Consider the following 22862-nt stretch of genomic DNA (forward strand, 5'->3'; position numbering starts at 1 on the left):
TGTCGTGTATAGTGAGCAGGTTGCAGCAAACACTACTGTTTTAACCAGTGCAAAAAAACTGCATACATTAAACATAAGCAGACACCAGGTAAACTGTGGCAAAACAATAACAGATGACTGTAATACTACTGAAAACCTGTTGTGAATTAAAAAATAGTGTGGAGATGGCAGAGACTACTTTGCAGTGATTGATAAACAAAAATATAACCCAGTTCCTTTCTTCTTCCTGCAAGAAAAGGAGATTTTAAAGGTCAAGATTCTTGCAATGCCTAAGTCTGGCTCATGCACTGTCGCTAAGTCTACATCTGCATAATGTATATATATTCATGGAACAGTCTGTACTACCTGAATTGAATCCTTAGATATGTTCATTTATAAAAGAGTTGTAGAAAAAAGAGGGGGAAGTACTTCAGCAATATGAAGATTATCAACTTATATGCAAGACTGTTTTAACAATCTTCCAGCATCATCAGAACTGTGAATTCTTGCATGAAAATGTCATGTGCAAACTCATCAGATAAAAGATTTCTGTCTTCTGGGCTGTTGCGCTGTGTAGTCTGGTCGATGTTAACCGATGTTTCGGAGGTCATACTGCCTCCGTCATCAGGGTGATGATCGCCCTGATGACGGAGGCAGTATGACCTCTGAAACGTTGGTTAACATTTACCAGACTACACGGCGCAACAACCCAGAAGACGGAAATCTTCACACTCACCGCTGCGAAAACCTCAAATCTTTTATCAGATAAAACATTACACGTATATAAAAAAGATGTCTTGGACCCACAGGTTGAAATACTAGACTTGAGGCTATGATCAACCCCCACTAAACTCTGATAATTTTTCCCATACAACTTTCAGATTGGTCTTTAACCATTTTATAATCTAGAAAATTTTTAAGTCAGAAATGTAGGGGGAGTAGGTTGGATATTAATATTTATTTCTATAACTTATTACAATTTTTCATCCGATATCTCCTTCCCTGCATAATATTCATATCAATATGATTAAAAGAAACAGTACAATGAAGAGTTAACTATATTTTTTATTATAAAAACAGTGGCTGGAACAAGCACAACCTTACAAATGAAGTAATGGTTAATGTAATGAAGGTTAAGAATGAAAAGTACAACAAAGAAATAACCTTACCTCTGTTCAGCCAATGAAAATTCAAAGCATGCAAAGGTGTGCAAAACAACTTTTTATAATGTAATCTCCACAGTCTTCAGTGGTTTTGACCAGGAATATAACCTACAAATCTCAATTTATGTGATGTTACAAATAAACAAATTTAAAAATAATTGTGATCTCTATTTTGGGGAGGAGAGGGGGGTTGATTCAAATGTGTCCAACAGTGACGCTCATTTTAGGAAACAAAATTATTGGACAACACATTTTCTCACCTAACTAAAACCAAATCAAATATGCACATAATTACAAACCACAACATGGCGAGAGTAAGTCAAATGTCGCTAACCTCAGGCCCAATATACAAGGATGAAAATTAACTACACTTGTATTCTGTAAAGTAACAAATTTGAAGTTTTCTACCTTTTATGTTTATACGCTAATTATATTTTCAAATGAAAGCCATGTCTTTATAGGAGAGGAGGTAGGCAGGGGACAAAATCTTGAACCTCTGTTCTGATGCAAAAACTCTGTCAAGCATCACGTCTACCAGTGAGACAGACGTTCATTTTCTCCTCAAGTTCAACCCTCCACGATCAGAGGTTCTGTCAAAAGTAAAGATGTTGACTGTGACCTCCTTAATGATAACATGTAGTCTTGTAAGTTGTTACTAACATTTTGGAGGTACATACTGCATCCATCTTCAGAGCTGAAGTGATGTCAACACTCAAGATTGAAACAATATATTCCTCCAACATAAAGATTACATACCACCACAACCCAGAAGACCACACTCAATACTTTGCACCTGTCTCATTGGTACAACTTTGTAGGTACTTTTCACTTAAACTGCACCCTGGGCAAAAATATCTAAGGAATGACAGAGTTAAGACAAGTTAATTAATTTATAAAAATTTAAATGCTTTACTTTGCACTTTGTATATATAATTGATTATTCATTTCACACCATGCATTTAATTATAAGGACAAATATGATACCTAAAGAATATGAAACCTACACAAATGTTGAAAATGGTGTGAATCCACTGTCAACAGCAGGATGAAACCAGACTTGCAGAAAACAAAGCGACACCTAACGAGTCCAGAATGCAGACATACTAAAACTAACACACAATTCTAGCAAAGTGTGGATGGTTTCGTAAGCCACGGACGATTCATCCGTGTGAAAGTGTTGCAAGTTTGTTGTCAGTGTCGTATAGCTGGTAGAAGAAACTGATGTCACATCTCAACATTGGAATGCAAGCACAAATGCAGCTGCACAACAGGATTACTACGCCTACTCACAAAGATCAAAACATGGCACTATATGCATTTAATTTTCAGATTACTTGAATAAATTTATATGTACATACGTGATACACGGAACAGAAATTAATTTTAAGAGGTTTTAAAGTGCACACTTAAAAACACAGTAACCTTGAACATGTGAGAATGGGACTCCCATACAACACAAGATTGTGGCATTTGCTTTATTCCAATCTAGGATTATTCTAAATACGGTGATTCAAAATTGTTCATTTTAAATTTAAAACACTTTACCATGTGCCGCAGCTTTCAACTACTTTTCCGTGTCCATTATGGCATCTCCCCATAATACATACTGGCATATCACACATTTTTACCAGTATCTCTCCCACTGACTGTCAATCAACAATATCTATCATTAAAACACATGCAAGAAATACATAAGATCATTTTAATGATATATTTATAAACCATACTGCACATACATGGACAGATACTTATTCTAGTTTAGTAATAATTATAGTTTCCCCAACCCTGGTTATAACCCCCATACCCAGTCTGAGAATAGCCCCAATTCTGATAATTAGCATAATTGGGATCACTGGACTGGCCATACTGCTGATTGTAAGGTGGCTGGCTGTAGGGTGTCGGTGGTTGCTGGGGACCTGTCGGAGGGTACTGACCCCCCTGGTAGCTTCCTTGAGTTGGAGGTTGTTGTGAATATCCACCCGTTTGTCCATAGGTTGGAGGTGGATACTGTCCGGTTCCAGTCGTTGCCGTGGGTGGCTGCGCTCCACTTGGAGGTTGTGCAGTCTGCTGACTTGCGCCACTGTGTGCACTCTGTGGGGATGAATGGGACGGTGTGTGGCCTGAATGTATCTGAGTGCCATCCCCAACTGCAGAAAGGCTCTTTGCTTTCTTGGATGTACCATCCAAGCTGTTAAAAAGTATAAATGAACACAATTAATTGCTACTGAATTCACCACACCATGTCATGGTATATGAACGTAACATCTATCCTTATTGTGACGTGTTGCCGTGGGTGCCGGGGCCTCGCGCTGGAGGGGAGGGGTCGCTTGACTTCCAGGCTGCCTGGTCTGGATATTTCAACATCTTGGGAGGGGGGATTATAAACAAAGTCGCATTCCTGGGCGCGACCAAGTTGTGTGTGAGCCGGAGGGCACTGCGGCGGCAAGACAACAAAGTGTTGAGCGTGTGTATCCCCATGTAAAAGTGTTTGTCGAATCATATTCAAGGCAGCAGACTCCAAAAAGCAAGGGTTGACCATAAAGGGCGTAATTACCAACCTAGGTCACATTTTTATAAGCACGTACCCACCACTCCAAAAACTGAAGTCTTAAACCCATCCAAAAAATGATTAAACAAAACAAGTAAAACATACTTTACAACATATCCACATCACAATAGGTAAGATGAATGTGAGGTACACATATTCAAATCAGTATATTTTTTTTAAAAAGGTAGGATTTTACTTTGACATGTAAAAAAGTTATTTTACTGATGTGAATTCTGTTTCACTACTAAAGTACAGAAATGAAAACATTAGGAACCTAAACACAGGACTTTTAGATGCAGTTATGAATATAACTAAACCTATCAACATGCTTACTTTTTGGCGTCTAATTCTGGTGATTTTTTCTTTCTGTCTTTTGCTTGCTTGAAATAACGCTGAAATTCATCATGTGCCCTTTGAACACTGCAACAATAATTACAATAACAATTAAAAAGAGCTGCTCTAATGAAGCACTAATACATCATAAACATTTCAGTTAGAAACCATGAAAAAGATCTACTTTGACCAAGACACTTACGACAACATTGTGCGTGCATAGTTATCGACTTAAATATTAATCCAAAACCACAAATCCTGTCATTAATGGTGAAATGTTAAATAAATTTCAACGGACTTAAAATCGGAATTTTCAGAATATATATGAATATGACAACTTTAACAACACCTTCAATAAGATGGCTCTGAAGTGATTAACAAAATGGCCGATAAAAACAAAAAAATATAAAAATTTATGTGTATTATACCATGACAGAACCAGAGAACTGTAATCCACTTTTAATTACACATTTGAAATTATCCTTTAAATCACTGATGTCATTTGGTACACACAAGATTCTGAACATGATTTAAAACTACATTATAAAATATCTAATCAATAGTTAAATCTTCAATCCATATGCTAATGAGGGCATTCTCTTATTTAATGCACTGTTTCAGCCATCTCCATTAAATTACTAAAGCATTCCACTTCTTTCACTCATGGAGAAAAATCATAATTTTTACTCTTCTCCTTTTTTAACATAATTAAATCAAGAGCATGCAGTTTATTTAATGACAGTCAGCACCGTAGTCTGCACTGTGATCTATTAAAGTCAATACTTCACCTATGTTCGGAGGATGTTATTACAAGTCAAAAATAAGGAGTACTCATTCTCGATTTTAAAGGAGTTATGGACATCTTATGTCGAAATTGCTGCCAAAATTAAGCTGAAGTAAATTCACTGTGTATTGTTTTACAATTTTTATTGAAGAAATAATTATTATAATAATTATCTTTGGCAAGTTATTACTCTGTCTAAATGGTAACAGTTTCTTAAACAAGGATATATTTCACGCCACTGCACTTTAAAAACATTAATATACCTGAGAATATCGGATCCAAAATCTTCAAGGAACTCAACTTTTCTCTGAGCAAACAGAACTTTTTGTTCTGGATCTGTATCTCTTGAAAGGAACTGATCAATAATAGAAACAATGTCATCTTCATTCAGAGGATTCTGCTGCAGACCCATATCAATAAGCTGGAGATATAGTCGAGGATTGTCCTGCAAGCACGCGAAACACTACATTATATGCCAGTCATATTATATTCTAAGAATTTATCTGTAGGTCATGTAACACAAAATATGATACTGTCTTAACATTTCAGCAACTCTCAATTACCTGCACAAATATTAGCGGGGAAGAAGGCTCTTAACGACAAATACCAAAGAAGTGCTTCAAGAACAATTTTGGAAAAGATATTGTAACAGAATCATAATGTAATATAATTTCAGAATAACAGACTTCAAAGAAATCATACAAATTTGCCATCTTGACACAGTCCTGAGCCGGTTCTACACATTTCTGTAAAATTCACAGTATTCCTTGCCTTGTCTGCCCTGGCCATACACACAGCAAATAGCATTAACAACGTTGAATGTGCTGCTACTTATACCCGCAGAGAATAAAACCACGTGGGAATACAAAAGACGCAGAAGCAGACTTGGCAACATCACTGGTGTTAAGTTCGACGGCCACTGGGAAAAGTAAGAAACCTGATCTTCAAATTTTCATTTTCCTTCTAGGAAGTAAGGAGTAAGGCTGTACTGACAATTTAAATCAATTCTTGTTACATGTAACATTCTCAGCACATAATTTCTTAATTTTCAATGGGTTACTTCTGCTGTTTTATTATTATTTTATTTAGTGTTCTGTCTGACGACAGGTCCATATGAACAGAATCCTTCCATCCTTTTCTCGGACTGGGACCTGTTCATATACGTTCTTGGCAGATGATCCAGAAGTGGTTTGCCATTGCCTTCTTCTGTGTGTGAATGGAGTAATTGTTGGGATGCCACGGAGGAAAACTCCGTGTTGCCTAGACCACGGCCTTGCCCAACACAAGTTATAAATTCGGGCACCGCCGGGAATGGAACCCGAGACCCCAGGATTACAAGGCCAGCGTTCTAACCGCTAGACCACCGTGGCGTTCTTCTGCTGTTAGGGTCAACTATTTTGTACCTGCCAGTTCACTAAACATCTGAACTTGTCCGTCTGTTACATGGTTTATGCAACAGGATAAACAGAGCTAATATTCGCCAGCTGAAAAACACTCTACATTACAGCTTTTATGTAAAATGTACACTGTGGTCAGCGAGTTTCAGCTTGACTTTCACTACATACTCTAGTCAAAGTGAAGTTAACTACTGCTCTACCAGAAAACATTGGGTCAGGTATATTATAATTTACAGCTGGCATCAAAAGCTGATGTTTGCAGGCCTTGTAGTAACCAAATGCTTATCTGGTTGGACAGAAGAAAGCAGTTTGTCATGAAATTTAAACAAAAGAAGCTATATAAAAAAACTGTATTGCCATGTACTGCTAAAAAAGTATAATACTAACCTTATCTTTCTCAACAGCTTTATTCAAAATGGATATGGCTTTCTCCACATCCCCTTTTACCTGTCAAAGAAAAACAAACATTATACCACGTTCACAATTACGTGATGCAGCCACCTAAGAGAAGATTTCTTCCACAAGTATCCATTTCGACGCACTGCAGCAGAAAGAGAACAAAGTATACTGGCCTTCTTGGCCCAAAGAGGCATCTTACCTCAGCGTTAAGAGCGTATCAAAGTGAAGTGGAGGCATAGCTCTTGTTCTCGCCTCAAATTGCTGAAAGTAGGAATCAAGATTTAACACAATGCAGTTACTGGCCAGAAAAGTGTTCACATGTGATTTTTTGTGTATGGCTTTTCTGATGAGGAGCAACTATTCTCATTTCTGCAACATTTCCCCAGCATTTCATGACCTTGGGGGGTGGAGCAAAACTGGAGGTGCAAAGTCAACACTTATCAGAAATAGGTCACTGCATACAGAAAAAATACACAAGTGGTAAGGAGTAGAACACAAATAATTCCAAGGGGATACCAAATATTCATTCTACTTACCTTCCAGCAAAATCTGGCATATTTGATAGCCATGTTGTTGGAGATAACTTTGTTCTTAGTACTGGAGATATAATGCTCGTACAGAGCACAAACTTTGTCCATATTATTACATCGCCTCTCCAAATTGATACGACGGTATGCAACCTGTAGCATGTTGGGAACAAGCTTTTCCAAGTTGTTCAATATTTCTGAAGCCCTGTCATAATTCTCTGAAGTGAAAAGAAAAACAAAAATTGTAAAAATGAAATTTTACAGCATTGCCAAAATGATCAACTGCAAATAAATTATGAATTAGACAAGAACAGACATGAATTCAGTCATGTGCTGGGCACTCAAGGTTGTTGCACTCCGCCCGTCCGGCAAATGCCGGTACAGAACTTTCAAGCAGGCCAAGACTGCTACATTCCTCATTCTACGTAGTTCTGTATATATAATTATCTTCATATATCATTTAAAAAACATTCTCACTAATTAAATAATACAGATTTTTATTTCTGGGAAATAAAAACATTCTAAGTTTACTTACGATGGCTTTCTTCAAAGACTGCCCAATGAAGATGCAGATTTGGTTTCTTTGTGTGGTGGATAGTGCAAGCACGCTCGTACACATTGCGTATTTTATCAAGTGGCTCTCCATTCAGGCCTTCAAGGTAACGGATGAACTAAGAAACATGCATAAACAAAATGTATTCTGAGCTGCAAATATTCATGCCCTAAAAATACACATGGGGTTGTCTCGTTACACACTGAATAATGTGAAACACACAGAATGAAATTGTGTATAAACACATCTGTGCCTAATCAAGAGACTGCTGCGTTGTACCCTTTATTCAATAAGCCTGAATGTTGTCACAAAACTTATTCAATATGCTTGTAAAGTAACAGGCACAGATTACAGATTTCTTAAGAAATACATGATAATATAGTTAGGCATGTGTGGGGCTTGGACTTGTTTGAGAAAATTTGCATATACAGGTAGCCCTCGATTTGCGCGGATTCACAATAATGCTGATTTTGAAAACCGGCAAGTCAAAAAGTGAAAAGAATATATTTTACTATTATTTATAACGTTTTACAATGTATCTTGTACCGATACTTATACAAAATAGTAATTCTTACAGCGCTGATTTTGAATAAAAATTAGAAATACAGTCATCTCTGTAATTACGTATGTTTCATTAACGCCAATTTGCTCCAATGAGATCGATGAATCGGTAAAAGCTGTTTGTGAAATGTAAACTTTTGCATACGCGAGTTTGCTGTTATGCAATTTCATTCCTGACGCTTTAAACTTTCAAAGGACTATTTTAATCTCGGCGGAGGTACCGGGGTTATTTTTACTACGCGTCTTACATCAATGCAACCGTCGCATAACAGCAGAGATGACTGTACACATCAATCACATGAAAGAATCGCAGTCAATCGCGGGGACCAACGAATTGCTGATTGTAAGTGTATAAAATATATTTTTTTAAATTCCCTTTATTTTATTTACGTTATTTCAGAGCTTTAAATGTAATGTCATCATATTACTCGTCAATGTTTGGGTGCTGGGAACGCGTGTCATTGATTTACATTATAAAGATTTTCGATTTACGCCAATTCCATTCGCGCCGGTTCGTCCAGGAACGCATTCCTGGCGTAAATCGAGGGCTACCTGCACTAGGAGTTCCTTAAAACAAGAGTTTACAATGTTTAGAAAAGATGTTTTTGTAACAAATACTTGTTATGGGCAATTAGGCATCTGGAAAGGCAAAACTGCTCTACAGAATAAAAAAAGATTGATGAATATCAAGAACACAATCACTTACTGAATATTAATTTGCTAGCACAGGCTGAACAAAAGCAGAGTAAAACCTTGGGGGGGGGGGGGGGGGGGTCAAAATGACTTGTCTCAAACGTGATCAAGGGACGGCTCCAGTGCCAAAACAATATTTAATGTTAACTTCTATTGTCAATAATGCACATTGGCTTACAACTCAACTGGTTGATGAAATTGCATGTTATACTCAATTTATGATGGTCCTTGGCCATTACCAGAGAAAGAAAACAATGGCAGAACGTGAAATAAGTTCTCATATTAACCTTTCACTACCTCGAGACATGGTCCACTGTTTGAGGCAGCGCAATATGTGTGTGTAACATCATTTCTAACAATGCTTACCTTTATCCAAAATTCTTCATACAACGCACAGGCAATAAGGCACCTTTCAAAGAGGACGATGATCCGTTCCTGGTCACCTTGTTCAATTTCATAATCCAAATACTCTTTCCAGTTCTTTAGTTGGCAGCGCTCTAGAGGCTTCACGTGGAAATACGGTCTCTTGATCTGAAAAATTATAAAGCAATATGAGAAATAATAAACTGGAAAAGACATTTTAGTTTTAAACAAAAAATACGTTACTGCGTATGCTCTGCTCCAGCTGACAGTTCCCACAATACAATGTATTCACACAAACATTACAAAGTAATAGCAAGAATCTAAATCAATAAAGACTGCAAAAAGTACATGTTCAAGGCACTCACTACTCAATAACGTCACTATTAAATTTACTAACAAAATAAACCGCAGAAGTGTCATCATGTATCTTAATTAAAAACCATTTTGTATACCAAAAAGATGGTCCAGATATTACAAGCAATTCCATTTCAGCTGCTGATTAATACAATCCTATACAGCATATTATTTTGGCCAAAGTAAAAAAAATTTGGTGCATCAGCCCAATACTGAACACAGTCATTTCTTCAGTTTCTGAGAGGCAATTTGTCTTGCAAGAAACTGCTTGTAATAAATATACATTTCAGGTTAAAACGCAGAGGTTCTTTGATAAACAGACACATTCAAAGATAAATATTTTAAAACTTTTTTCAGGAAGAGTCTGACTAGGGAATGAGGCATGAGACTGACTTTTAGTATGTTTATTGAACAAGTGGCTGTTCTCATATCTATTTTTTGTTTACTTAAGAACAGTAAGAATAGCTGAGGCTTTTGTGGAGAATGACACAAACATCAGTGAACTGGAAAGCATATGATAGTGGTCACAGTCCATTTTTTGAAGGACTGAGAAAAATCATGAAAAACCTGCCAAGATATGAAGCAGCAGTTTGCAGTACTATTAAATAACTGGCTGCTCTGTTTCATATGTAGTGGTACTACTGGAATGTTCAATCAATGAATGGATAGAAGTACTGGGATACTGGGAACGACCCGTCGCAAGGCCTCTACCTGTACACAGGACAGCACAACACAGAAAAACCCGGACAAACATCCGTGGCTTGAGTGGGATTTGAACCCACGGTCTCGGCGACCAAGTGGCATAAGGCCCACGCCTCAGACCGAGCGGCCACTGCGGACCCATAAGGATAGAAGTCTCTGGGCCTAATCCTTGAAGCCAACAACAGAAGATTCTTCACAAACTTGATAGCAAATATGTTGGTGACCACCTAAAAACAATATTAAAGTTAAATGTTGGCAAATTTAAACAGGAATCAGGGAACGGGAGATATTTTCATTACCACTTACCCCTTCCTCATAGTTCCATCTGTCTGCCACAGCACTCACAGTTATCTTATGTGCTTTCCTACGAATGGAGATAATCCTTTCCCTCAGAGCAGTAGTCTCTTCATCACTTTTCTGAAATAAGAATATGTCGTTTGTGAAAGGAACTGCAGGCTCTGAATAGCGCACAGACAAAGTTTCATCACAAACGATGCAAGTTACCACCTGATGACATTAGATTCACCCAATAAATGGCAAAATTTAAATATATATACAAATGTTGAAAGAATAAATATAAATACAATAGGCCTACCTAAAAGCACTCTTGAATTACAAGTGAAAGGCAAAAGGATCCAAAGAATAGCCTAGACAGAAGGCTCCCCACAAAGAATGGACTGGGCTAACAGAAAAAAGAAAAGTCTTAGGCGTTTTAAAGTTCTTTCATCCATTTCCACACAAATTAGTGGGAACAACACAAACACACAAGAAAAGAAGTATCAGTTGCAAAACAGTGCTGAGGCGAATTAACTTACAACCACAGGCTGTTCATCTGGTTCTTCTCCAGGAGGTGCTTCAACCTCTTCACCTGGAGCTGTCTCATCAACAACAGCAGCTGGCTGTTCATACTGCTTCAGCAGTTGGAGAACTTCCCGCCGAAGCGTCAGGAACTCGTCAACAGATAGCACCTTCTGTGGAGGATTACTACTAACGTGCTCCTGGAAACTAAAGGTTAAAATTAGTGTCAATGAAGACGCAGGATCCTGATTTCCCTAGAAAACTGCCATCAAGAACGACAAGAACCACCTAAAGCAAAACTTTAGAAAATCACTGAAAAGTCCAACAAAGCAGCACATATATTTCAACACATGCTGTAGAGCAGTGGTCCCCAACTTTTTTGTTCCTACGGGCACATTTGGGACTTTATGAGATCGTGGCGGGCACCAACCAATTAAAGCCAAATTTTCTTTTCTCTGGACAAATAAGATATGGACACCAAATAATACGCAAAACAACACGAAGTTTAATGACACAAGAAACCGTGCGATCAAAAATACGTAGTTTTATAAGTACAATTATTATTACTCAAGTTGGATGTTTGGCGCCGCATTTAATCGGCCAGTTTTTCAAATTTGGAAGTGTAGGATGATGCTGCTGCTCGCAAACAATCGTCAAGACGGGCGTCAGTAAGTCGAGATCTGTGCTTTGATTTTATAATGTCCGTGGTTGAACGGCCTTCATTATTCAGTATAACCTCTTTCCGTAACAACGCGGGCACCCAAAAAAAGCCTTGGCGAGCGCCACGTTGGGGACCACTGCTGTAGGCTATAACACCAAGTCAAGTTCATCTGAACTTCTGCTGTTCCGTCAACAATAAGTTTCTGATGAACAAATGAATAGAAAAGAAAATGTTCGTGGAAAGTATATATTAGAATGCAATTTGCATGTTTGTAAATGTGATATAACTATATTACATTATAAAGAATGATACTCAAATATACTGTAACATGTAATATAAAAATTGGAGAACCAAAATAATATGAAGGACTATGCTGATCAACCATTTAAACGAAACAGACACAGCTGCATTAAATCAGATATAGTAAGTAACTTGTACAGTAAATGTTTCCTTATCCATACGCAGATTACCCACGCACTACTTTTTTATGTAAACGCAAACGTGTGAACTAGGCCATCGCCATCCTTTCATCACTTTTCTGTAGTCTGCTTGGGAAGATTACTGATAGGTTGTCTGTCAGGGTTTACAGAGAATATGGTCATTCACTACCTTCATTTTTTAGTGTTTTATGATTAGTATCAATGGTTGGGTGGGGAGGTTTATTCTAGTGGTCTTGATGAGGAGAGAGGGTACAGCTACTCAGTCTTTTTGAGTCACTAGTGTCTTAGATCAGTAACACAAGTCAATTCCATTACACTAATCCTGCACAACATCCCCCCAGAAAGATTTTCTCTGGCCCAGGGGGCGATCAGCTCAACCACACACACACACCCCTGAAAAATCATCTTACAAAATTAATCACGTATAATAAACCTGATATTATTTTTAAACATGTGCAAATAAAATTGCCTCCTTTCATTATTTCTATATTTATTTTCTTCCATTATAAAACATTTAATATTAATTATTCACTTATAACAGTTAGGATGGAAAGTAACTATAAACAATCATCGAATACTGAATGACACTTGTTGCGATAACATAACCGTATGAGGGTCACCGATGACGGAAGCTGTGGGTAAAAGTGTTGTTTCTAGTGGAATCATGATGCAATGTTGAATGCAACAGAACAGCTTTTAATTTAAATTATTTTACCAGGATAGTCCATTGAAGTTTCACAAAAACATGCATGAGAATGCACATGCTTGCACAGTGTCGAGGAAAAAAAAATTAACTTCCTCATATAACAGATGGGAAATGTTCAAATCAAATCCTACTGCTGTAAAAATTCTTCACAGCAACCCGTTAAAAACTACATGTACAAAAAATCCTTACTTGTCAAAGTGGTTTGTATATCCTTGTGTAGGCATGGCCAACAGCCTATCATACAGGTCTGTAACATTCTGAAGTCTTTTACCCTCGGTTTCCCATTTGATGTAGCTCTCCCAAAGACGATCAGATCTGAAACGAGCGCACAAATATAAAATAAGCCAATGACAATAAACGTGCTATAAATTTTTGTGTGGTCGAACATTAAAGTTTAACAAGCACTGTTGTTGTAGTTAGTTAGCGTTTCTTGCGTGCTGGGGGGACCTAATGATACAAATTCCAGTTTACGTGGTACCAGGTTTGATTTTTCATCTTATAGATTGGAGCCTTCACACCAATTGAAGCTTGCAAACATGGGGCTCGATTATCACTTTATAAATGCTCCCTCCCTTTCATTCATGGAACCTTACAGCTAGCCTGACAGGCAGAGAAACGAAGGACAATCAGTCAAGAACTGGAGGTATTCTTCAACACAAACTACCTAGCCAGGGGAACAAGACGAGTAATACCTCCAAAACTACTTAATGCACAGTAGTAACGTTATGTACAACCTGATTTAAGAATAAATTATTATTCCTGTGGCTCTACAACCCCAACAGGCCTCGGCCTCCTCCAATGTTTGAGGTTACTTGAGCTATGCATTCGGTAGGATTCCTTGGACAATTTCTACTCAATCCTGATTTGTATGCTATAGTCATCTAGTACAGAATCAGGAGAGACAGCTGCTAAATGTTGCTTACAAAACATCACATTCATGCTCGTAAGGCTCTTTTACATGCTGTAAATCTACGACATGGCTTTACTTCCCCTATGAAAGAAGTTGTACTACAGATTTTTATCACCCTTAAAAATCTACGACTTCGAAGGGGTTTGAACTTGTGAACCTTGGGTCCGGTGGTGAGCACACTAACCTCTAGTCCACCGAGAGCAACGATTTAACAATAAACAAATCAGATTCACAATTCACAGGAATCATAAGTAGCATAAAACCAGTTAATTATATGGTGACAAACAATTATCTAAATTATGCCAACATGCCTGAATTCCATTCCACATGCACCGATGGCTTTCTCAAATTGGGTACGGAGATGTTCTTCATCCTCAGGATATGTTGCCTTTGAGTAATTAAGGAAGTGGATCCAAAGATCCACACTCAGAGGAATGGCCTTCAGTCCACGTTCAAACACCTATGGAAACAAGCCGACATCTCTTACCATGACATAACCGAGAAACCAGGATATCATCCCATGACCTGGCCCAAAACTTAACACATTTACTTAGCCTAGAAACCCAATACATCACAGCACCCTCAAATCACATTATAGCAATAGCCAGATTAGCAATACAGTATCACCTTACAGACGCATGGCCCAAAGTCTTCATCGCTGATTTCCCAACCATGAGCTCCCAGGACCTTTTCTTCTTTCAGCCCAATTCTTCCATATGGAAAAGGGCTGACTCCAACAACTTACACCATTTAATCCTTTCAAGACTGAATGGGGAAAGACATTTACATTCACATGTTACTGGCACCCCTCTTCATTTCTTACCATTTCCTATATGCAGAAAGAGTTTTGACAACTTAACCTAAAGTGCCAGATACTTACTGCATCTGCACCGTTAACTACATATTTATCAACACCTATGTAGGTATAAACAATTATTCTAAGATAAATTACTATCGAGAAACCATACACAATTATGTTAAATACTTAACATTAGTCTAAAATAACTACACACACAATACAACAAACGTATCACCAACATCTCAAATATTCTGCAGGGCTTGAACTAGAAGTTTCCGATTAGCACTATTTCCACAACACTTTTGTGTTTCTATTTGTACAAGAAGTCTGTGTATAATTACAAACTGCACAATCTCACCATGAAACAAATCATAATGATGCACATTTAGAATTTCGTGTGTCAAAATATCATGAATGGTACATGCCATATACAGCTGCACACAAGAAAGTCCATTTACCATGTATTTTAATATTACAGAGATTTCCTGGCAGTCTTATTGCCATTTGAAAAGCAACAAACGCGTAGCCAAAGCTGGACAGGAGCTGTTGAAGCTGTTGAAAAAAACAGTGTTATTTTGAGAAGTATCTACTCTGTTCACAAAGTCTGTTTCTTTTAATTCTTAATTTTTAATAATAAATTATTTACCTCAAACACAATAAAATTAATATCAAGCAATAACAGTTTATATACTCCACATACCACACTGGCTTGTGAACAGATAATATAATAGTAACTTATTAAATTGCAATGGAAACCACGTGAAGAATCACGTGCGTCAAGAACTTACGTTACAAATGAACGTCTGTTGCTAACAGAGACTTGAGCAATGATTTAGATGGTTTCCACTGAAATTTACATTCAATTACATGTCACTGTTCTCTCACAAATATTTTCAACCTTACCTCTTCACACTTCTCTTTGTTGCCTTTCCTCTTCTCATAGTCGGCGTATTTGCGCCAATATCCGTAACAGTACGGATAATGCGACAGGAAGGCATCATATGCCTCGCGTGCTGCTTCAATATCATTCTGAAAACAACAGGGCGATAAGAATGGAAGCATGTACAACTTCTTCTTTATTACGCCGTCTCCTTTACAGGAGGTTAGCAACATTACGAACAGATCCTTCCATCCTTTTCTCGGACTGTTTTTTAGGCAGGTGATACAGAAGTGGTTTGCCATTGCCTTCTTCTGTGTATGGATGCCATGGAGAAACAGGGGAAGCCCCCGGAGGAAAACTCCGTGTTGCCTAGACCACGGCCTTGTCCAACACAAGTTATAAATTCGGGCACCGCCAGGAATCAAACCCGAGACCCCAGAATTACGAGGCCAGCGTTCTAACCGCTAGACCACCTCATCTTATTATTATTTAGTGTTCTGTCTGACGACAGGTCCATATGAACAGGATCCTTCCATCCTTTTCTCGGACTGGGACCTGTTCATATACGTTCTTGGCAGATGATCCAGAAATGGTTTGCCATTGCCTTCTTCTGTGTGTGAATGGAGTAATTGTTGGGATGCCACGGAGAAACCGGGGAAGCCCCCGGAGGAAAACTCCGTGTTGCCTAGACCACGGCCTTGTCCAACACAAGTTATAAATTCGGGCACCGCCAGGAATCAAACCCGAGACCCCAGAATTACGAGGCCAGCGTTCTAACCGCTAGACCACCGTGGCGGTAATGTACAACTACTTATTTCTATATTAATAAAAAGCAAGGGCAATTCTGAATCTGATCTGAATAACATCCATGCAATGAACTTACAAATATATTTTAAAGAAAGGATGCCAGGGTTATGGATGGAAACCACCTGAGACAAAGTAAAGCTCTTTAACAACGTGCCCTCCTGCAGTAATCGGGAGGCCATACGAAACTGATTCAAATATGCGAGGAACTTGTTTCAAATCCTTTTATGTTATTATCTGCTGCATGTATGTAAAACACAATTTCATTGCATTTTGTATGCATCATATAACAAGTCACAATGACAGGAAGGTAGTTATCCTATCATCCAATTTCTATTCGACCGTCAAACAGTACTTCAATTCAACAAACTATTCTTTTTACCTGATTTAAACATATACAAATACAGCAGGAAGCAGACAAGGTGATACAACCTCAAATGAACACACATGATACCTGAAATAAACAAAATACAAACATGTGCGTACCTCCTGGTCTACATACTGAAGAAGGTATGTCCAACCAGTAAAGTCCGAAGGGTCCTCCTTCACAGCTTTCCAATACTTCTCTAATTCAGGCAGGGATTTGCGGGCCTTTACCACGGGTTTGGCCTGAATCCCGCCACTTGCATTATTGACAGCTGCTCGCTTGGCTGCGGGACTTTCATCACAACTGTTCTCCGATGTCGGAGAACTGGGGTCATATGTGTCTCCATCCAGAAGCTTCCTCTTCTGAGCCTCTGAAGAACGGGCTTTCTTCTTGTCTGCTTCAAATTCACACACATTAAGATTTATTCATTCACCACTAAAAAAGGTGGCATTCACGGGCACATCCTGATCTCCTTTCTTCCACAAGTGCCCAGAAACATTCTTAAGTGACGTATCATACATTTTTATGGTGCAGAGCAATTTTAACTCCACCTAATCAACTACAAAACAAATTTGTAACACACAAAGCAAAAATAATTCATAGAAATACCTCAATTCTGAACGCCATGATAATATAAACACGTGGAAGAAAAACACTCAGCGGTCTTTCAAGTTTCAGTTACTTTGAGCTATTTGTGAAGTATCCTAATATGCTGGAATACAGTGCCACAACTAACAGAAATACATTTTATAAGTAACGTTCCAGCAAATAAGAAAAACGTGTGACCACAAATACAGTGCACTGTTTGTCAGAAGCATGGAAGAGGAACGTTTTCGACTGCCACAACAAGCTCAATTTCTATGGAAATAAAATAACATTCCTTCAAGACTATGGATGAGTGGATTTTGAGAACTGGTTAGTAAACTGAAGTTGTACTTCATGAGCTCTGCTTGATACATACATACAAAAGCATATACGGAGAAGTAACAAAGAAAGCCAACTCCAAACCCAAATTCTTACAACAATAATAATTTAATGTATTGCTACGAGCAAGACAGAACATGTGGAAACATTTTTGAGGTGTAACTGCACACTGGGAATCATTTTCAGATACTAGAGCAGGGCGCTCCTTTCGGAGCTCCTAGAGAGGGTTGGTCAAGTTTGTAAAACGCCACCAACCTTGTGTAATAAACTAAACTAACCGCCCCGAATTGAGGGTTAAAACAATTGACTAATTGGTTGCATTTTGAAATCTTAAGTAACACGCTAAAGTAACTCCCCTTCGGGGGGTTAGTTTAGTGTCTGATTAAAGTGTTTTAACCCGTGAGTAAGAAACTAAACAACCCCCCAAATGGGGGGGGGGTTTAAACACTTGACTAACTCCCCTTTGTGGGGGTTGGTTGCGTTTTAAAATCTTGAGTAAGACACTAAACTAACCCCCTTTGGAAGGGTTAGTTTAGTGTCTCATTCAAGTGTTTTAACCCTTGAGTAAGAAACTAAACAACCCCCCGAATGGTGGTTAAAATACTTGGACAAACCCCCCCTCCGGGGGGGTTGGTTGCGTTCAAATTCTTGAGTAAGATACTAAACTAACCCCCCTTCGGAAGGGTTAGTTTATGTCTCATTCAAGTGTTGAGTAAGGAACGAAACTAACTCTCACCCCCGAATGGGGGGGTTAAAACACTTGACTAACTCCCCTTCGAGGGGTTGGTTGCGTTTTAAAATCTTGAGTAAGACACTAAACTAACCCCCTTCGGGGTGTCTTATTCAAGTGTTTTAACCCTTGAAGAGCAGTATGACTTGGATGAGTATTATTATTAGTATCAGATTACCTTTTTGGTGTTGGTAACGTCTTCTTTCACTTTTCTTCATTTCTTAAATGGTCTATGTCGCTGTTCAGTGACGTTGTGCTGCTTGTAGAGCAGTGATAATGCGACTGGCTTGGAACTAAGCGTTATTTGTTTACTCGGCATTGTTGTATACACTTCATTGTTGTTTCACAACAATGCCGTGTACAAACAAATATAAGGTGATATTGTTCATGACGTCATTTTTTGACGACGACGACGACTAATCCTTTCGGAGCGCTTCCTGTAATCTGATATTTTATTTCTTTACGTCGCTGATCAGAGGCCATCAGTTCTTGGTTGGCCAACTATCTACGTCCAACCCCAACATTCCAAGTCTTCTTTTTTTCTCTTGTTTTTTGTTGAATAGTTCTGATGTTTTAGTTCTTTACGTCGCTGTTCAGAGACCAACTGTTTTTGTTCAGTCAACTTTCTACGTCCAACCCCACCCTTGCAAGTCTTCGTTCATTTCCTTCTGCTCTTCTGTTCTTGTTGAATAAGTTTTTCTGTGTTTATCAATGTAAATCTCCCTTCGCTTTTCTTTATTTGTTAGTTATAGTGATAATGCGACTGGCTTGATATTTTTTTATTTCTTTGTTGTGAAGCGTTATATGTGTTTACCCGCCACGACGAAACCCCGTTAGCGTTAGCATAATTTCCGTTTTTAGTTCAAGACCGTGTACCATTTCCATCAATGCGTTTCATACGCCGGAATGGTGTCACCTAGCAAGGGACGATGCCTGCGCTCGCGCAGGCCTCCGCCCTTAGTTAGCTTTTTGGTTGGTTGGTTGACATAATTTATTGATGACGACGAAATCACAAATTTTTATAGTAGATGGTATGAATACCAGAAACCATCAAGATATTTACGCATCATGTTGTATTTACAACGAGAAAAGGAACGATAGAAACATCTTTACATGCATAGAATTATGATAGCCATAAAAACATGAAAAGGAACAGTTTAGTACGCTAGAGCTCCACTAAAAATGTGACAACACATTCTCTTAAAAGCGTTACACTTGTGTTAACGGGTAACAATTGCTAGCTACAACGTTTAGTTTTGTATGTACCTGACACAGCAGCCTTCTTTGCTCCAGCCTTTTTCTTCTTCTTGTCCGTTTTCTCTGGCGGAAGTTCATCTTCTGAAACAGCCTCAGTCTCTGGCAAATCTACAGCTGCTGTGTGATCTGGAAGTTCTTCATCAGACACTGCTTCTGTTTCTAAGGGTCCCTTTGAACTTTCTGTTGGAAGTTCATCCTCTGATACCATTTCAGTGTCAGGCTCTGTCCGGAAATCCTCCTAAATATAAGCCAAAATAGTAATGTAACCCAACCATTATTAATTATAAAAGGGGGGCTAAGATAACATCCATGTTAGAACCTTATCTTCAAGAATACAAAGGCATGCATTCTTCACATATACACAAAATAAAGTGTTCGGTTTCAAGCTGTGGTTATCTTTACGGCTGGGCAAAGATTCTCCTCTGGCACTTGTTTAATACGAGGCTAAGGGAGTCCAGAGCCATCCTGGATATGGCAATGAAACGTAAAAGCCCAATGTGCCTATCAGGAATTACATTCTGATCCCTGTAATTCCTTCGCTATTTCAGAAATGACTTTGTATGTTACAACTTAGAATGAGATAACAAACAAAATGATGCACATAAATAGTTTCACATCTTTTCTTTACCATAACTTCTACAATAAATTAAATGGGTTTTCAAAATAATGAGTACCTGTTAGTATCCAGTCAGCAGACAGATAGGAAAAATCATATTAGAATTGCTAATAAATTCTTTGAAAGTGTGACAATGTTCAAATATTTGTGAACAATAGCAAATCAAAATGATATTCACAACAAAATCAGGAGACTAAATTCTGGAAATGCTAGCTACTTTTCAGTTCAAAATATTTTGTCGTTCCATCTGATATCAAAGAACCTAGATATTAAAACATACGAAACAATAACTTTGCCTGTTGTTTTGTATGGGTGCGAAACATGGCCGCTCACCCTCAGTGAGGAACATAATTTTCAGGTGTTTCAGAATAGGGTAATGAGGATATTTGGGCATAGGAGAGAAGACGATGAGGTATGGAGGAAAATGCATAATGAAGAGATTAAAAATTTGTATTCCTCCCCCAATATTGTCAGGGTGATTAAGTCGAGAAGAATGAGATGAGCTGGGCATGTAGCGCGCATGGATGGTACAAGAGGTGTGCACCAGGTATTAGTCGGGAAGCCTGAGGGGAAGAGACCGCTGGGAAGACCTAGACGTAGATGGGAGGATAATCTCAGGCGGGATCTATGGGAGATAGGAGTTGAAGGAGACTGGATTTTGTTGGCCCAGGACAGGGTCTGGAGGAGGGCTTTGGTTAATTCGGTGATGAACCTTCGGGTTCGGTAAGCCATCTAGTTAGTTAGTTAACATTAACATGATTATGTAAACTATCCTTTATTGGCAATCCATCAAGCCCAATATGCGGTACAGCTTGCTCTCAATTGATGGTTATAACTTGTTCTCTGCACAAGCACACAGCGTATTTAGATGGTATCTGGTATGGACAACTTGCCACTTGGCGGACTCCCATGAGCCAGATTTTCATTTGCCATTTCTCATCACGCCACCCACAGACAATGGAACCATTTTGTTCACTGTCTGATATGCCACACTTGCAATTAAATTCTTATCACCAATCACAGTATCACTACGATCTGTGTTTTAAAGATTTGCATCCACACAATTAAAAACTGACATCATATCAGCACTACTGCTTTTCTCTGCCATACCGCATACTAGAAGACGCAAGAAAGTTGAAAGGTTTTTATAATGAGCTGTCTTTCTGGCAAGAACTATTATCTTAACATTTCTGGTCTTCAGTTCACTCAACTGACAACCAGAAAACAGTGCATGCTGAGGTAAGAATGTTTCCGACACCTAGAACACATTTAAGCGAATTAAAAGAATCATCAGTATTTTTTTAATTTAGAAACATCACGTGTGTTGCCAGTACTGGGTCTGTTCAGTAACAGCCAACACGTTCTAAATAAGTTTTGATATTCTGAAATGCCGTTATATCAGTGTCCATTATGCAAAGATATTACTGAAGCAAGCAAAGTTCGTATTTCCTTATCCAAAGACCTCGGAGAATAAAAGCGTGTTAAGATGTAATTGCATAATTCCTTGCTTACCCCATCTCCAGATTCTCCTACACCAATCTGCTCTCCAATTTCATTTACACCAGCTGTTTCAGTCCTCTCTTCCTGACCTCCATCATCTGTCACTTCATCAATAATAGTCATTTCTTCTACATTATATTTTATATCAGTTACATACAATTCCTCTTGTGAAGGGGCTTCCGGAACTGCAGGTAACTCATCTGTCTCAACTTCCATCGGCTCCTCTTCATTCTTTACAATAATGATGTTATATTTAGTTCCATTTACACTGGCATCACCGAAGTCATGATCCGTGTCTGTCTCTTCAACAGCTGTATAGTGCTTAACATCAATTTCTTCAAGAGCTTCTTGAGAAAAACCCTGACTCTCTTCCAAGCTGTCAACACTTGAAACCTCAGACTTGATTTTGAATCCTGAACGTATAGGAGAAGGCAGAACAACATTAACGCTTGGAGGAGGAGAATCCTCCAATTCAGGTACTTCCTTCTCATCTATACTCTGTCCACTGACTTCCTCTTCCAGGCCAGGATCTTCTCTCTCACGTTTTATTTTTATCTGTGGCACTGAAAAGAATCATTTACAATTATATTATATATACACATATACAGGCTTATGATATCAGCTTAATATATTCAAAATATATTGAAATACAGGCAGCCCTCCATTTGCGCCGATTCAGAATAAGGCCAATTTTGAAACCAGCAAGTCAAAAAGTGAAAAAAAAATATTTTTACTATTATCTATAACCTTTTTCAATGTATCTCGTACTGATTCTTATACTAAATCATAATTCTTACATCGCTGACTTTGAATAAAGATTATAAATACAGTCATCTCTGCAATTACGTATGTTTCGTTAACGCAAATTTGCTCCAATGAGATCGATGAATCGGTAAAAGCTGTTTGTGAAATTCAAACTTTTGCATATGCGAGTTTGCTCTTATGCAATTTCATTCCTGGCGCTTTAAACTTTCAAAGGACTATTTTAATCTCTGCGGAGGTACCAGGGATATTTTTAATACGCATTTTACATGAATGCAACTATCACATAACAGCAGAGATGACTGTACACATCAATCACGTGAAAGAATCGCAGTCGACTTTTAATACAGTA

The 22862-nt window shown here is 38.3% G+C and overlaps 1 protein-coding gene across 4 annotated transcripts in view; it reads right to left on the reverse strand.

Annotated features, from left to right (window-relative positions):
• Positions 1 to 1024: 1024 nt before the first annotated feature.
• Positions 1025 to 22862, reverse strand: part of Prp39 (pre-mRNA processing factor 39) — a 30260-nt gene continuing 8422 nt past the window's right edge. For 2 of the 4 annotated variants that reach the window (XM_022064307.2, XM_022064309.2), the window contains exons 4-18: positions 21761 to 22311; positions 19642 to 19870; positions 16841 to 17118; positions 15574 to 15699; positions 14183 to 14331; positions 13151 to 13276; positions 11172 to 11361; positions 10663 to 10773; positions 9304 to 9468; positions 7666 to 7801; positions 7140 to 7348; positions 6592 to 6651; positions 5071 to 5252; positions 4024 to 4110; positions 1025 to 3330 (exon numbers count right to left, since the gene is read on the reverse strand). In XM_022064307.2, the coding sequence (XP_021919999.1) occupies positions 2901 to 3330; positions 4024 to 4110; positions 5071 to 5252; positions 6592 to 6651; positions 7140 to 7348; positions 7666 to 7801; positions 9304 to 9468; positions 10663 to 10773; positions 11172 to 11361; positions 13151 to 13276; positions 14183 to 14331; positions 15574 to 15699; positions 16841 to 17118; positions 19642 to 19870; positions 21761 to 22311 (3029 nt within the window). In that variant the 3' untranslated portion in view covers positions 1025 to 2900. Of the gene's footprint in view, positions 3331 to 4023; positions 4111 to 5070; positions 5253 to 6591; positions 6652 to 6802; positions 6865 to 7139; positions 7349 to 7665; positions 7802 to 9303; positions 9469 to 10662; positions 10774 to 11171; positions 11362 to 13150; positions 13277 to 14182; positions 14332 to 15573; positions 15700 to 16840; positions 17119 to 19641; positions 19871 to 21760; positions 22312 to 22862 lie in introns of those variants that run through there. The other 2 variants (XM_022064308.2, XR_002543141.2) reach the window with 2 other exon arrangements.

This window comes from Zootermopsis nevadensis, unplaced genomic scaffold, assembly GCF_977971745.1.
Source record: "Zootermopsis nevadensis isolate Lab colony 2312 unplaced genomic scaffold, Znev_1.0 Znev_ptg000013l, whole genome shotgun sequence".
Lineage (NCBI taxonomy): Eukaryota > Metazoa > Arthropoda > Insecta > Blattodea > Termopsidae > Zootermopsis > Zootermopsis nevadensis.